Genomic DNA, 17,022 nt, shown 5'->3' with positions numbered 1-17,022 from the left:
TAGTGATGACGGGTGGCGGCAGCGGGGGTTATAATATGCGATAATTTGAGATAATTGACTTAACCCTTATCTTATGTAAAATCAAAGAGGACAAAAACAACGTGAAAAAAAAGTCTTACCAGAAAAAGAGAAGAGATGCAACTGAAATAAATATACTTCAAAGTACGTTGAAGGCCAATTTTAGAATGAAAAAAGAGAGAATACAACAGTATACCTTAAGAAGTGATAGCAAGTGTGAGTCAATATCCCAATTCGAAAAGCAGCAATTTGATGAAGTAATGAAGCTACTGGTTGCTTTATATGACAATAGACCTTCTGTTCCACCCAGAATAAAGGATCTTCTCCAACTGGCCAATGAAGAAGGATCTTCAATCGGGCCGCGCATATTTATCAATTTCTGCAGCAACAATCTTGTCAAGAAACACAAACTAAGAAACAACAATTGTAAGATTATATTACAAGTCAAAATAAACAACTAGTAATTAGTAGAACCAGTTAGTATGGGCCTGCTTGGTTTGTAAAACTGTTTTCAGAGAACTGAAAATCAGAAAACTGTACAAAGACTCTGCTTGGTTCAGTTTTCTGAAAACTGTTTTATGAAAACTCAGATATGAAAATGCCTATTTTCAGAGAACTGACAGTTTTCTGTTTTCTGAGTTCTTGAGAACTGTTTTCAGAGTTACAAACCAAGCAGGCCCTACTACACCTTTTCACATGCTTTAAAAAGCGAAAAAACAAAACAAAAAAACAAGAACATAAAAGCTTTTGACTAACCAAGAGCTTTTTGAGTTGAAGTTTAGCGCTGTTAAGCATGTCCAAAGTGACACTTGTAATCCTACCAGCAGCAGAAAGACCTCCCAATACAGATAATACTGCACACTGCCAGAAAAGCAAAAACAACTGAGTCTCTATAGATAACATTAGTATGCACATGCACACAAGTACAAGCTCCCTCCTCCACCCATCCATAGTCCATGTGCACGTGCACACACACATCCCTCACCAAGTCCAAGAATTATTTTGACAAATAATCTCAAACCAAGCCAAAGCATGTACCTCATATTTGGAAGCGACTTCATATAAACGCAGGCGATGAAGTACATAAGTTGCAAGAGAAGCAACATCGTGACGCTGCTTTCGCAATAACAACTTCAACAATTGATTATAACCTTCACTGATACCAGAAGGAACATTTTCATCTTCACGAGGCCACCAACCTAGGAACCCTTCACACCCAATTGAATGCCGAGTAGCCTGCTCAACAACTCCAAGTAACATTAATGTAACAGCACTAGAGTTCTCAGTGCCATGGCAAAAAATATACCCAAGCTGCTCCATGCCGCCATCATTAACAAAGTGAAAGCAGCTCTCTCTACCGGAGCACAAAACAAGAGCCAAGCTCAACCACAGAATCACATTTTTATTCTGAAACGCAAGATAAGATCACTAATCATTACATTCATGGGTCAATATAGATATATAACATACAGATAGAGGGGAAAATCATTTTTTTTTTCTTTAAACTGCCATAGCCCACTCCCCCAAACAGTATCATCAAACAGTATTTACTTCTTTTTCATCATTTTCCTTATATATTCAATGGTCAAAACAGTATTTACTATACATTCAAGGCTTTGGATGAGGAAGGAACTTTGGATGGTGAAAGCCTTAATGATTAATATTGAAGGCTCTCATCATATTTTCCTCATCCAAGGCTTTCATCATACTTTTAAAAAACTGCCATACCCCATTCTGCAAAAATACATAAATATATAAATATAAAAAATAAAAAAAAAACTGACAGATTTCAAATCACCTGTGAAAGCAAAGGATGTCCAACTTTTCCAGAATTCTTATTAAAAGGGAAGTACTGGCTCAAAATATCTACTAACTGTTTCGAAGTAGCCAAATCAGCCTCAGATTCAAGAACCATGCTCTCTGCCAAGAATTCAGCTAAGGACTTTCCAGATTCATGTTGAAGGCTTTTACATATTTCCAGAAGCTCCTTCCTGGCCTCAGGAAAAACATAATAAGAATCTACTTCACAATTTCTTGATCTGCCCTCAGTAATTTGTTTCTCACTAATACCTCTGCACTGCAAGCTCTCCGTGGCATAAGAAGAGGCTGCTGACACCACAGAACTAACAACTTTATTGATTGCATCCCCAAGGTTTGACAACTCCAAAATCTTAAATGTGAGCAGTAAAAATTGCTTGATCTCAACAGAAATATCCAATGCAACAGCATCTAGAGATAATGTTTTTAGGGGAGATATGGATTCTTCAATTGTAAATTTAGCTGGGAGTAATACAGAAGGAAGGTCTTCAAGCTTTTCCTCAATAGAACGAACAATATTGGTCAAAGAGCTATCTAAATCAATTTCAAAGTTGAACTGCCCAAGATCTTCGGCTGTGTTTCCATATATGACCAAGGTAAGGCTGCGGTAGCTGCCCCTTACAACCAAATGACTAGTTACTACAGCCTGCAACAAGATAGTGTATTACTTCCAACAAACTTCAAGGTTAGGATACATCACTGTTTTTGCAATAAAAATACACCAAGAAGCATAATGAAGGGGAGTTATATAATTTGATTCAAAACAAGGGAAATGAAGGGGGAAAGGCACCATCCAAGTTCACATAATAGTGCACCCTATCACCAAAATGAACATTACAGGAGTCAATATTATTGTCCTATCCCTCCACAATTTTGCACAACCTCAGTCAACTGATGCTAAAAATTAAACTATGATTGCTAGAAAAAAAAGGTCAAAATTACCATTGCAATAAAAATGTGAACACAATCTTTTCTTCTTTTTTTAGTAGGAAGACTTAAAATATTATGATAAGAGGAAACCCCTTTAGTATTGTCCTAGTCTTAGACTTATATTTCTCAAATAGGAGCACTAGCTTATTAAATCAACCTAAAAAATAAAAATAAAAAGATGGAAAAGACATACACATGGAATGAAAATAAATAGAGTTTCATATTAAAATTTCTTTTAAAAAAAATAAGAGCAACTTCTTTTGACGAGGCCAAGGCTTCCAAACCAATGGACAAGTGAAGAGCATAAATTGGTACCACCTATTAAAAAGATGCTACAAGAATTGAGATACCTCAACTTCAAGCACATTAGAAGAAGAATGAGAATACAAAAAGGGCTGACAGAGCCGCTTGAATCTTGTTTCCCCTTCACACTGCACAAAAACCTCCAAAGCAAATGAAGGAGGTGATGTGGCCCTGTACATAAAGAATGGCGCCATATCACATGAGAGAAATAAAATAAAATAAAAAATAAAATAAGTGAAGTAAAGAGCACTGTAACGTGAACACTTATGGGAAGGTGCATAAAACCAATGAGAGGCATAATTCAGCAATTTAATAACTGGAAAAATGGTCCAAGGCATGGTTGTTAAAAGCTCAAGGAGCACTAAGCACCAAGGCATCCTAGAGCCTAGGCCCAAGGCACAACTTAAGGCACGAGCTAAATCTGCTCAACTCAAATCGACAAGCATAATAAATATACTCAACTCGACAAAGCCTTTTTCCAACTACTTGAGGATGGTTACATGAATCCTATCTTTCTATACCGCTCTATCTAAGCCCATAGCCTAGCCAACCACGAGTTATCGTATCTTCTTTCCTAACTATACCCATATTACTTCTGACCCCTATCATTACCTTTAATGTAAACCATTAACATGCCACTCTTCCTAACAATGTCACCAATGTGTTCATTTCTAATTCTATCATTATGTGTCTTGCTGCACATCCATCAAAGAAGAATATTAAATAAAATAATTTAAAAAATTGCATGCATCCGGCACTAATCAAGATCAAAGCAAAGGAACATTTTAGTTGAATGAACATATATATGTCTTTTGACTCTATATATAAAACAATTGAATCAACTTTCACTTAAAACAATTCAAAAGATAAAAACATGAAGCTAATAAACATAAAAAAAATAAAAAATAAATAAAAGAATGGATTTTTGACACATCAACTAATGATTCAATGAGCATATATCCGTTTGATATACATATTTATTAATTAAATCAGATATCACCATAAATGTGCAACAATTTTTTTTTTTTTTTTTTTTTTTGATAAGTAAATTGTATTAAAAGCGTTCAAAAAGGGGAATGCGACCCAAACTAAACAAAGACAAAACGGAGCCTATGAATTCAAAGAACTCATAAAGTCAACAATCTCCTCAAGAGAGGAGTAGTCTCTCCCCTGAAAACATTAGAAGCAAACATTAGACGCAAATAATGACAAGTACTCAATCAGAAACTCATGAATTACACCAGATATTCAATAAGTTTTAACAATGTGATTCATTGGATATGAATTGTCAAAAAAATGGATATAAAAAATTAAAATAAAATAAAAAATCATGTTATTCAATAATTAAAAAGGCGCGCTTTTTTAAATATTCGGGCCTGCTAAAAAAGCACAAGCCTGAGGGTTTTAGATGGACATGACTGAAGGGGCCTGGCCCACAGTACATTGAGTCACTCCAGTTGAGCCTTAAGAAGTCTGGGGCTTTTGGAGGCCAGGCACCTTTAACAAGTATGTCCAAGGGTGCACTAATATCTCTCTTTAAAAGCTAAAACATTGTTAAATGTCTCTTTATTATACACCATAAAAGATAATGTTCCTAATTTACAAAAAAATAAAAAATATGCACAATTTTAATACTCTTTGGACCACATATAAATCACAATTGTTGGCGGTACTGGAATTATTATTGTTTACCATAGCTATTCTTCTTGATAATGACAAATGGAGTACAAGAAGAATTTTCCTCAGCTCAAGGGGAATCAGGGAACAGACCAATTCCAAGTTGCAGCATAAGGTTATCTCGGAGATTTTTGGTTTAGGTGCAGTCCCCTTAACCCCCAACCCTCTTCTCTCCCTTTTTCCTCTGATGATGGCATTATCCTTTTGGTGATGCCTTTCTTTGCCAAGTGAGAATTCTTGAAGCAGTCCAAGATTATTTTAAACACCCTATGGCCTGGGGCAAAAAAATTTCCGGTTGGCGATTTGCATAGAATAAAGCATGTCTGATATCCTAAATTTATGGTTAGTTCACTCCAGAAAAAACCATTTGACTCTTCAATTAAGCAGTTTTTGCAAAGCTACTTCAATTTGTATCCCGTCACTAAAAGTCTGGGGATAATTACCTCTTCAGGAGAAGAGATAATGGTCCAAAGGTGGCAACTTACATTATCAGAACTACCAGTGGACCACCACTCATTTTGTAGCCAATACTTTTATATTTGCAAGGTCACTTTTGAGTTAGAATTCTTACGGAGAAACCCGTAGGACATAGGACAAGGTCGAGTACAAATTTTTTTATAGGAGCACATTTTCAATAGTAGGTAACTAAGCGCCTAAATAATCTCTACTGGGCCACCCTCCATTTTGCTTGAACTTCGGGAAACGTGCAGGAGATTGTGCTTTGCTAGTTCACATCTGTGCAGTTTTTTATATCATGCCAAAAAGAGCCCATCTTAAGGATTGAATCTATAACCTATTATGAGCAAGACAAGCCTCTACCACTAATCCACAACTGTGTTTCTATTATAAATAGGGCTACTTTTTTATTTAACCAGATCCTTCATTTTTTCAATAAATTTAATAGAATATGACATCTAAGCAATTACTATGATGATATTTCATTTTAATAAGTAATTACATACACATCATACAGGCACCTAGAGACACAACCGCTTTCTAAATATTTTAGATTTTGACGCACTTGCGCTGTTGCTCTCAATCCTGCACTCATTCACGTTCCTGCTTCATGTGACTTAGATTCAAACTAAAGTGAACTTCAGAGAGTTCTGACAACAAAACCAACAATGATAAGACGAAACGATTTCTTCATAGGTCAAAATTAAAATCTACAAAGAAATTGTAACATTTATATAACCACAATCACATTTCTAAATTGTCAAGTGATAGTTTCACTTATAATGAATTATGCCATTTATATTTTCCACCCACTTAAAAGGATATTTTCCTGAAAAATAGAACAAAAATAATACATAAACCAGTCACTAGACTGAACATCCTTCCTGGGAATATTGTAAGAGATTAGACATCAGTTGCATCATTACTAGCACCATACCCAATAAGTGTCACTGCTGGAGAGGCTGATGAAGCATTCTGTTCAAGGAACTCACACGCAGTGATGACGATAGGTTCAGCAAATATTACCTGTAAAGAGAAAAAACAAGTTAGCAACATTCAACTAATAGACAGAACAAATGAAATAACAGATAACCAAAAAGTACGTAACTGCATTAAACATGACAACTTTGAAATGAACTTTTCATTTGTCAAAAAGACCTAACACCAAGTCTTGATCACCTTGACCATGACAACTTTGATGACAATTCCTCTTATTTTCTCAGTTAGAACTTAAAAAGACCTGAGGGCAAGTCTTGGTCACCTTGACTAAGGTAAATCCATGTTCTCATTGGATTTGCAGAGCTTATCAAAATTTGACACTTCTCATAGCCTTATCCAAGACTTTAGCCTAGCCATTGCTATAGTACACTTATAAGAAAAACATATTGTATGTTTGTATAAAATTCACAAAAAAATTTGACCATATTCAGGAATATAGAATTTTTCAGATACAAAAAAAAAAAAAAAAAGTGATGTAATTGTAGGAGAAATATATTGCATTTCTATCCACATATACATATCCAAATAGAAATATATGTTGTGTCTTTTCTTTTTCTTTGTCGATGTAATAAGGAAGATCATTAATTATTAAGATTCACAATTTTCTTTTTTATTGTCGATGCAATAGGGGAGATCATTAATTATTAAGATTCACAACTTACAAATTTAATATTTTTATCGAGTAATAGATTCACTTATCATAAATTAATGTGAGATTTATATATATATATATATATAAAATATTTCTTTGTTCCCATGTCCTTGTTTTGTTCATATCAGTATATTAAGTGCCTATACTCCGCAAGTAGCCAACCAATAACTATTTCCTAAAATTATTAACAGTTCCATCATTGTAAATTCAACCTATTTCCAATTAGCCATTACAGGAATAGTGTGGCTGTACACTTCTACAACCAGCAGAAATTCGCCTCTAAATACCAATACCAATTGCATCTAAAGACGTCCCAAGTATTAAAAATATCTCAAATTAAGAAGGGAAAAAATTCGTTCTTTTTCCTAGGTATTCTTTCCTTTTCTTTTTTCTCAGAAAGCAAACAGAAACCACCAATTACAATCTCAAAACGAATCTTGAAAAACATGTCGAATTAATCACATGAAAGAGTAAAAAAGAAACAGATTGAACGAAGAAAAATAAATAGTGATGGGTAGACGAGAAGATGTGCATACCTCGTCGACGTACTCGTCGAGTTGGGGATGGACGAATGTCTGAGCGAACAGCACACAAGGCTCGGTACGACCCATTTTTCTTTCCTTAGATCACTTTGAATGTGTTCTGCATGAGTGACTGTGCTAGGTTTTACATAGCAGACGACGAAGAAACCCAGCAACGACTAGTCTAATAAAACCCAGCGCAAGTCTTCTTTAGAATCCCAGCCCGTTTAAGATTGCGACTAGATCTCGCATCCGAATAAACCCGGCGCAAGACTTCTTTAGAATCCCACCCGCTTATACATCATTAAAAGTCCTTTAAATATTTACCAAGGCCCCGTTTGGGAGCTTTCTCGCATAAAGGTCTTCGAGTCGGTTTGGGGTTTACTTTTGAAATTAAAAAATAATAGTAATACATCTATTAATAGAGTTGTCAAAAAATTACTCTTACTAAAAATATATGTTAGTTGTTTGGTGACACAATATAATAAGTATTTTTATAATTAAATTATTTTTAAATTTATTTTGTAATAATATTTTTAAAAAGTATTTTTTATTACTAATTTTATAATAATATCCTTTAATAGAATGTTATCGTAATTGATAATAGCAATTTTATAAAGAAATACGTATAATTGTCTTTATAAAAAATAAAAATAACATATAATTAACTAATGAAAAAAATTTGGCTACAAATTTTAGCTTCATTTAAACACTCTACTAAGCTAAATTTGGTAACCATTAAAAACTTTTAATGGTTACTAAACACATCTAAACATAATTTTTTAAAATAAAAATATGGGTAGAGTACAACAACACCATCCTGAGGTTCACCAAAATGACAAGGAGATGAAACTTAGCCTATGTTGAGACAAAGACACCCTCTCAAGTTTGATACAATTACCAAAGACACCCCATAGTAATGAATTGACATTTTTGCCTTTTGAGTTTTTTATTGACTAATTTGAATATTGAAATAACCTTTTCTAACCTCATACATAGGGACTTTGCCCTAGGAAAAAACGGTGCAGAGTGAGCCGCCGAAGATCCAAAGTTGTAGCATATGTATCCACACACACAAGGCGGTGGTGGCGGCGACAACTGTGAGCTGTCGTCAAGTAGAATCGCACCGGTGAATTAGATGACGATGATGACGTCTACGGTTGGCGGCGATTGTATCACCCGCAAGTTTCTAAAGGAACGGGCCGAGATCGGAGTTATCGAGAGATGACTTATTGAGAGCTAATAGCTTTTTGTTCAGGCATTCTCATACGACGATTTAGATGGTTTTGTAAACATACGGGTCTACTTTTCTTTTTCTTTTTCTTTTTTCTTTTTCTTGTTAGTTATGCAGCATGAGCTAACCCTAATGTTGAAAACCCAATGTTAGATCTTTTTGGGTTTTGTTTGTTAAGGTTTTCAATTCGCATTTGTTTACCTGAAATTGAAAAGATAAGGCATGGAATCAATCTCTCTCTATATGTTCTTGTGCTTTATAGAGATACTTTTTGTATTTGACAGAGACACAAAGTTTGTGGTTGTTCTACTGTGTTTTCAAAATCAATTGGGCTGGGGCTGGTTTGGATTATATCTGTACAACGTACATGTTAGCTCTCAGTTTTCACATCAGCTTTTACATCAACTAACATGTCGCCGGTCTCCACTGGTTTGTACAGAGAAATTTTATGATTAATTTAGGGAAGGTTAAGGTATGGATTGGATTGCAATTGTATGTGTGTGTAATACGTGTGTGTGTGTGTGTATATATATCTGAGAAAGTGAATGAACAGAATAAATAATGGGAGTGGTGGTGGTGGTGGTGGTGGTGGTGGAGGCGAAAGCGGTGGGGGCAGAGGTGGAAGTGGTGGTGGTGACGGTTGAAATAAACTAAGGGCAATTGTGTCTTTTTACTATAACTGATTATTTTTATGATTTTAATAATAAGGGATAATTTTGTATTTTCAATAGATTTAAGGCCTTGTTTTGTTGAAATTTCATATAAGAGGTGTCTTTGTCCCAAAGTAGACTAATTTTAATCTGTTTGTCTGTTTACTAAACCTCAGGGAGTGTTGTTGTACTTTACCCTAAAAACAAAGCAATCCCAAATGAAATAAATTTTGTTGGAAGGAGAATATAAGAAAAATACATTTGGTGAGCACATTTCTTAAATTTACTTTAACTTTTATATTATTTTTTTCTTGACAATAATATATTTTTTCCTCAAGAATTACTGCAATCCTTCAATAAAAAAGTGCGAAGGAAACATTGGTGGAAGGCGATAACAATGCTGGTAGTGGTAGTGGTAGTGGCAGAAAGCAATTGCGATGGTGATGGTGGCGGTTGAGGAAGGTGGTGGTGGGGATTAGGAAGGTGGTGGTGGAATGTGACGATGTCAATAGCGGTGAAAGGTCGTGGTAAGAGTGGCGATGCTAGTGGTTGATAAGCATTGAATATTGCATATTTGATTCCTTAAATGTGCACATGTTAATGTATTGGTGATACATTTATCTCGGTTCTTATGATTGTTTTCGTTTCTTTTTTATTTGTAAGTCTTTAACCGAATATGAGTTATGACTTAGTGTTTATTCATATATATACATTCTTAATTGAATTGAAATACGCTTGTAGCCACTTGATTCTCGAATATACATAAGTGTGAATTCCCCATAGTTAAGATAACTGATCATGTTATGAGGTTAGTGGCGAAGTCAATTCCCTAAAGGTGTGTTTGGATACATAGAAGAGAAAAGAAAAGAAAAGATAATAATAATTTGTATTCATGTTTAGATAAATATGAGAGAAGAGAAAATAAAGAATAGTCATTCTTGTTTGGATAAAATAGATGAGAGAAAATAAAATAAATTATAGTAACCAAATTACTATTATACCCTTTTATAATTGTAAGTGGTTAAGTCTATTTTTCTTGGGTGCACAAATATTAAAATTGGAAGCAAACATTAATAGTAAGATCAAACTTCATATGCTCAGCCTCTACTGTATATATCTATTAATTGAATCCCACTTGCTAAAACAAACATCAAAATTAACAATAAAAATCACAAATTTATAATTTATTTGAAAATTTCCAGAGAATATCTCGTCTATCTCGTTACCAGATTTTTTTGATATAGAAAAACAGCATTTCTCCTCTTCTATAGGCTTTTTGAAATATGCAGACTCATTTGTTTGTGATTGTTTGGTTGATAAGAAAGTATAGGAGGGAAAAAAAAAATTATGAATCTCAAATTTTATTCTTCAATTGGAGTCCAGGAAAGATAGTATGTAATTCAAAAAAAAAAAAAAAACACACACACACACACACACACATAAACATAGCATGGGACTTGAATGGAATAATAAATTTGCATATTGATATATGGAGCCTAATTTTGGTATTATCAAAATATCACTTAAATCACTATGCTTTCTCTCCCTATCTTTTCAAAATTGGAGAGAAAACAAATGAAGGATAGAGTTATCCCTCCCTACCTCTCCCTATCCAATTTTTTCTTTTCATTTAAGCCATCCAAACACACTCACACCCTATCATTTCTTTATTTTCTCTCCCTATCTCTCCAAATCATTCTATCCAAACACACCCTAAGTCCCTACTATCTTGATACATATTCTTATTAACTTAGTTTAATTTCAATTCATTACAATCTATAAATAGAAAGCAAATCAAAATTATTCTTTCGAATTAAATTCATAATTAATTGTATACTTAATAATACGAGCACGGTCCTAAGTTTTGACACCCTCGACATAGCCCTATCTTACTAGGATTCGTTCTATTGTGAGTGTTTTTATTATTGAAAAACACACATCAATATTTTGCATCATTGTAGGAAACCGTGTAACATTTCATTGTTAAGTTATATGTTTGTTATAGTTTGATTATTAGTTTAGGACTCTTTTTATTCTCATCTTATTTCTTTTTGTTTTCAAGTGCACGAATCTAGGTACAAGTGTTGGGATTATATGCCCTACAAGCCAATTATTTATTATCAATTCGATATTTTATTAATAAATATGATATTAATACATTGGGCTTTACATATATTTGCATAAGATGCATTATTGTCCTCAAGTTGCATTATAGGTGACTTAAGTGTGTAAATGAGATTAACACATAGGAGATTTGGGCTCACCGGTTTCTTGCACCTTGGCATTGTTCGCAGTCAGTGATAAAAGTTGGGTATTTTTATATGTAAGACTATAACACATTTGACCTCTATAAGATAAGATAGTTTGTCTCGACCATTGGGGTAATTGACTATAAGGCAGTGTGTTAGTATGCTCGGAGTACACTGAACTGGATCACCATAAAATCACACCATACAAATTACTGCTATTATTTTGGTGTGATTCTTAACTACTAGATGTATTGAGTTCTAAATCCTGAGAGGTTTAGTGGACTCAAGTTTCAGTATTGGTTACTTTGACTTACCAACATGTGAGATCTTTTAAGGTCAATACCATGGTATCTTGGGTGGCTAATGTTGGAGCTCTGGGAACACAAATGCTCAACATAGAATCCACACTCTTTATAAGAGTTAGAATATCCCCTTGGTGCAATTTAATAAGTTTGATCACTGAAACCTGGTTAGGACATTTTAGTAAAATGTTTACTATTATTTATTGAGAAAAATATTTATTTTGAAAAATTATTTTATAAAATAAATTCAGTGATCACAATGATTAAATTGGTTACTCAAGGAATATAAGAAGTAAGCATGCCTTAGGTGGGACAATATTTATTTTCCTTAGGGCTACTTATGGATATTCGGTAGTGGAGGGACTTATGTATAATTATTTAGTATGAAAGGGTCTTATTGTAATTTCTAAATCCTAGAGTGCAATTACAATATTATTGTGGTGCTTATTGTAATTAATTAGATAGGATAGAGTTATGAGACTCTATCTAATTGGAGCTATGATAAGAATCCCTTTTGACCCTCATATCTAGCCCCATCTATGTAGACGATATATCTTTCTTATTCGGTAATATATACAATCTCAAATAATATACAGAATAACGAGAGTGAGAGATATAAGGTTCACAAACTTGTGTATCATGGGGGTATAGAGGTGAAGGTTTACTGGTGTTCAAGGCGAAAGGAGAACCAATCAAATTCACTGTTATTCTTGAAGTGTTAACAATTAATCAGTCGTCCAAAGGTATGAGATCCCTTTACAGTATTAATTGATTTGATGAAATATCATGTGGATATGATCCTAAAAAATTATTAAATGCTTCCGTTGTGCCCTTCAATTGGTATCAGAGCAACCCGTGTGATTTTCATTAAATCAGAGTGATGTTTTGATTTTTTGATTTGTTGATAGATGTTTATGTTTTATTAATGCTATTTATGATTATGAAATTAATTTTGATAGCATGAATAAATTGATGTGTTGGTATTAAAATGGCCCAGTCTGATTATTGTGTATATGCCATTACGACTTGTAATGGGACAATGTGATTTTCTAAAAAAATCGCTGGTACATACTGTTACTATATTTTAATAAATTATGAGGCTTTTGTTAATATAGATTAACATGCCCATGTGATGGGCTATTCGTACACAGTAACATACACATATATAAAGTAATGATTATTTTGAAACAATGAGTTTTTCAATCTAATATATTTAAGTTTATGATGTTGTTCGTACACAGTAATCTAATGATTACTTTGATTGGCTTAAAAGTTTTGTGATTCTTCAATCTGTTGTTTAAATACAAGCCATGAATATTATATATATATATATATATATTTATATATTGTATAATGATGCTGATTGTGGAGTCATTAATCTGGACTACCTTTTCATCATATAATATATGCCTATGCGATGGGCTTCGGTACACGGTATATTAAATAAAGTAATGGTTACTTTAGAACAGTGAATTGATGGCATCTAATTGTTTCATGAATATATATATATATATATATTTGATTTGTTTACTAAAATTAACAATCATGAGATGGGTTCTCAGTTAAGAAGAATTATATATATATATATATATATTAGTAATATATTTCTTTGATTGGTTAACCCATGAGATGGGAATTTGAACAGCGTATAATTAAAAGTTTTTATTTTTTATTTTTATTGTATAAAGCGGCTGCACATGGCCAGTACCAACACCCATGAGATTGGGTGTTAGTAAAGGAAATCCATTAATTACCAGATTTATGTTCCTTTTATAAAATATATGAGATTTTGATTTCCTAATTATGGCCTTCGAGCAAAGGACTTTCTGTGTGATGGACTGTCCATGTATTAGTCACTAAAAACTCATGTGTACCTAGTGGTTGCGGCTGCACAGTGATAGAAAAGGCAAATTTTTATTGCTTTTAAAATCACACCCATGTGATGGGCTATTCATCATTATATTGGAATTGTGTTCCTAAGAAACACTAAACCATATAAATATAATATTTAGTATTGCATTTGTTTGAAGTTTGAAGATGATCAACGGCATTTTTTTGTCTTTTGTCATTAGTGGCATGATCAGTTTCACATACTGTACGTTTCAACCACTAGGTTGTTTCTTGGATGCAATCAGTTTTATTACTTTGCTTTAAAGGACATATGCATGTATTTGTATGCATATTAAAGTTTGATTGCAGGTAGATTAATTATTTAATCTCTCTCATGGCCGGGTTTGGTTTTACAGGAATCCTTAAAGGATGGTGGGATAATGTTCTCACTGACATTCAGAAAGCTGAAATCTTTTCTGCTACCAAGATTGTTAAAGATGAAGCTACTCAACAATCAGGCCCTGCTCCTGATGCCGTTTACACACTCATTACCACCATTATCCAACATTTTGTTGGCCCTGAAGGTGCTAATAGTGAACGGAGTCGTGAACTTCTACAAAATCTAAGATGTCCATCTTTAACTCATTTTCGGTGGTATAAAGATGTATTCTTGGCAAAGGTTCTCCAACTCAATGATGCAAATCATGAGCACTGGAAAGCCAAATTTGTAGATGGTTTACCAACCTTCTTTGCTGAAAGAATCAGGAAAAAGCTTAGAGATATGAATAATGGTATCTCTATCCCTTACAGAAACTATACCTATGGTGGATTAGTCAACATTGTAATCCAGGAAGGTCTAGCCCTCTGTAATGATCTGAAGTTACAATCCCAGTTAAAATCCCAAAGATTAACTGGTCGAAAGGAAGTAGGTGAATTTTGTGATCAATTTGCCTACCAAACTCCCTTATCTTATCCTAAACCCAGGAAAAGAAATAAGGTTGAAAAACCTTATAAAAGGAAGTATTCCAAAAGAAAGAATTATTCAAAGGAAAAGGATAATTCTAGACAGTATACTAAGCCTAAAAGGAAATATACTCCTAAAGCAAAGGGTAAAGGAAAGCCCAAGGCTGAGGCTAAATGTTTCAAATGTGGACGTATTGGCCACTATGCGAACAAATGCAGAACTAAGGAGAAACTCAGTAGTTTTCACATAGAAGAAGAACTGAGACTTCAATTAAGTAAATTATTACTTAATACTAGTTCTTCTGAACCAGAATCATCAAGTGATTACGGAGATGTTGTCATGGAATTACAGTCTTCTTCTTCCTCTGAAGCAGAGATTGAAAACCCTAGATGTTCCTGTAATCATGAGCCTGATGATTATTATAAGGCAATTGTTGAGATGAATGGGTTAAGCTTAAATGTTTTAACTTCAACTCAACAATCCTTATCGGATCTTATAGATCATATCCAGGATCCTCAAATCAATATGAAAGTCTTTGAAATAAGTTCTGCTCTGGCACGATCTAATGAGGATACGGATAATCCAGATTTTCTGAGAGCAGAAAATCATTACAGTATGAAAGAAGTTCTACGCAGATTAGAACACCAAGGACAAAATTCTCGTCCTGCTAATCTCCCTGATCTTAAAATGGAGATTAATCTTTTAAAAGAAGAAATTCGCCAATTAAAGTCTAGTCAGACTAAGATGGATTTGGAGATTACTCTTTTAAAAGCAAAATCTGCAATCCCATCTTCATCATCCAATGATGAAGTTCCTCAATCCGAAGGTACTAATTATCTTCAACTCTTGAATCAAGTTACTTACCAAAAATGGTATATATCTATCAATTTGGTAATTAATCAAGAGTACACAATCACTAATGCAATTGCCTTAGTTGATAGTGGTGCAGACATGAACTGCATACAGGAAGGATTGGTGCCCACTCAATATTTTGAGAAAACCACTCAAGGCCTTACCAGTGCAAGTGGCGGTAAGATGCAGATTAAGTATAAACTTAATCATGTTTTCATTTGTAAAGAAGGTATTTGTCTCCCATCTACTTTCTTACTCATCAGAAACATGGCACAACAAGTTATTTTGGGCACTCCCTTTTTAGCTTTGATTATGCCAATTGAGAAAATTGATTCTCATGGAATATGCTCTACTTTACATGGTCAGTCAATCACTTTCCAGTTCTTGACCCCACCAGTAAATAAGCATATCAATGCTCTTAAAGATAACATTATCTTTAAGGAAAAGCAACTGAATTATTTGCAAAAGGAGGTATCCTCCTTAGCAATTAATCAAAGATTGGTACAGCCCACTGAGCAACAGAAAATTGAGTCACTCCGACAACACTTTCTAAAGGAAATCTGTAGTGAGATTCCTAATGCTTTTTGGGCCAGAAAGAAGCATATTGTTTCTTTACCCTATGTAAAGGGGTTTACCGATAGCATGATTCCTTCTAAAGCTAGTCCCAGCCACATGAAGGCTGACTACTTGGAATTATGTAAGACTGAAATCAGCTCTTTAATGGCTAAGAAGCTTGTCACTACTAGCTACTCCTCCTGGAGTTGCAGAGCTTTTTATGTCAATAAAAATGCTGAAAAAGAACGAGGAATTCCTCGATTGGTTATTGATTATCGACCACTTAATCTTACTTTAAGTTGGATCCGCTACCCAATTCCCAACATCAAAGATCTTCTAGATAGGTTACAATCTGCTGTGATCTTTTCTAAATTTGATCTTAAATCTGGATATTACCAGGTACAAATTGCAGAAGAAGACAGGTACAAGACAGCCTTTTGCGTACCTTTCGGACAGTATGAATGGACAGTGATGCCGTTTGGATTAAAAAATGCTCATTCAGAATTTCAACATATTTTGAATGACATATTTAATCCTTTCACTGAATTTTCTATTGTTTATGTTGATGATATTCTTATATACTCAAAATCAATTGATCAGCATTATAAACATTTGAAAATTTTCAAAGATGTCATTTACCGAAGTGGTTTAGTAGTTTCTGCTCCTAAACTAAAACTGTTTTTAACTAAGGTCAGATTTCTTGGTCATGAAATTTGTGATGGGAAAATTAGACCTATTGATCGCAGTATTGAGTTCGCCTCTAAATTTCCAGATGAAATCAAGGATAAAACTCAACTTCAAAGATTTCTGGGTAGCTTGAATTATATTCGAAGTCACTACAAAAATCTTGCACAGGATACAGCAATTTTGTACACCAGGTTAAGGAAATCTCCTTCCCCATGGACTTTGGATCACACCAAGGCAGTCCAGAAGATTAAACTCAGAGCCAAACAAATTCCTTGCTTAGCTCTAGCCAATTCTTCATGGTTCAAAATTGTGGAAACAGATGCCT

The 17,022-nt window shown here is 34.0% G+C and overlaps 1 protein-coding gene across 1 annotated transcript in view; it reads right to left on the bottom strand.

Moving 5' to 3' along the window:
• Nucleotides 1-7,783, bottom strand: part of LOC132293219 (protein virilizer homolog) — a 34,779-nt gene extending 26,996 nt beyond the window's left edge. Inside the window, exons 1-7 of the mRNA XM_059790595.1 lie at nucleotides 7,390-7,783; nucleotides 6,140-6,228; nucleotides 3,117-3,240; nucleotides 1,817-2,482; nucleotides 1,057-1,425; nucleotides 775-879; nucleotides 215-397 (exon numbers count right to left, since the gene is read on the bottom strand). Of these exons, the coding sequence (XP_059646578.1) occupies nucleotides 215-397; nucleotides 775-879; nucleotides 1,057-1,425; nucleotides 1,817-2,482; nucleotides 3,117-3,240; nucleotides 6,140-6,228; nucleotides 7,390-7,464 (1,611 nt within the window). The 5' untranslated portion in view covers nucleotides 7,465-7,783. The remainder of the gene's footprint in view (nucleotides 1-214; nucleotides 398-774; nucleotides 880-1,056; nucleotides 1,426-1,816; nucleotides 2,483-3,116; nucleotides 3,241-6,139; nucleotides 6,229-7,389) is intronic.
• Nucleotides 7,784-17,022: the final 9,239 nt, after the last annotated feature.

Source organism: Cornus florida, unplaced genomic scaffold, assembly GCF_030987335.1.
Source record: "Cornus florida cultivar Cherokee Brave unplaced genomic scaffold, ASM3098733v1 CherokeeBrave_3.0.0_Hap2_Chr02, whole genome shotgun sequence".
In the NCBI taxonomy this organism is placed as follows: Eukaryota; Viridiplantae; Streptophyta; class Magnoliopsida; order Cornales; family Cornaceae; genus Cornus; species Cornus florida.
Note: the sequence above shows the minus strand (reverse complement) of the source record. Positions and strands in the feature narration are given on the sequence as shown.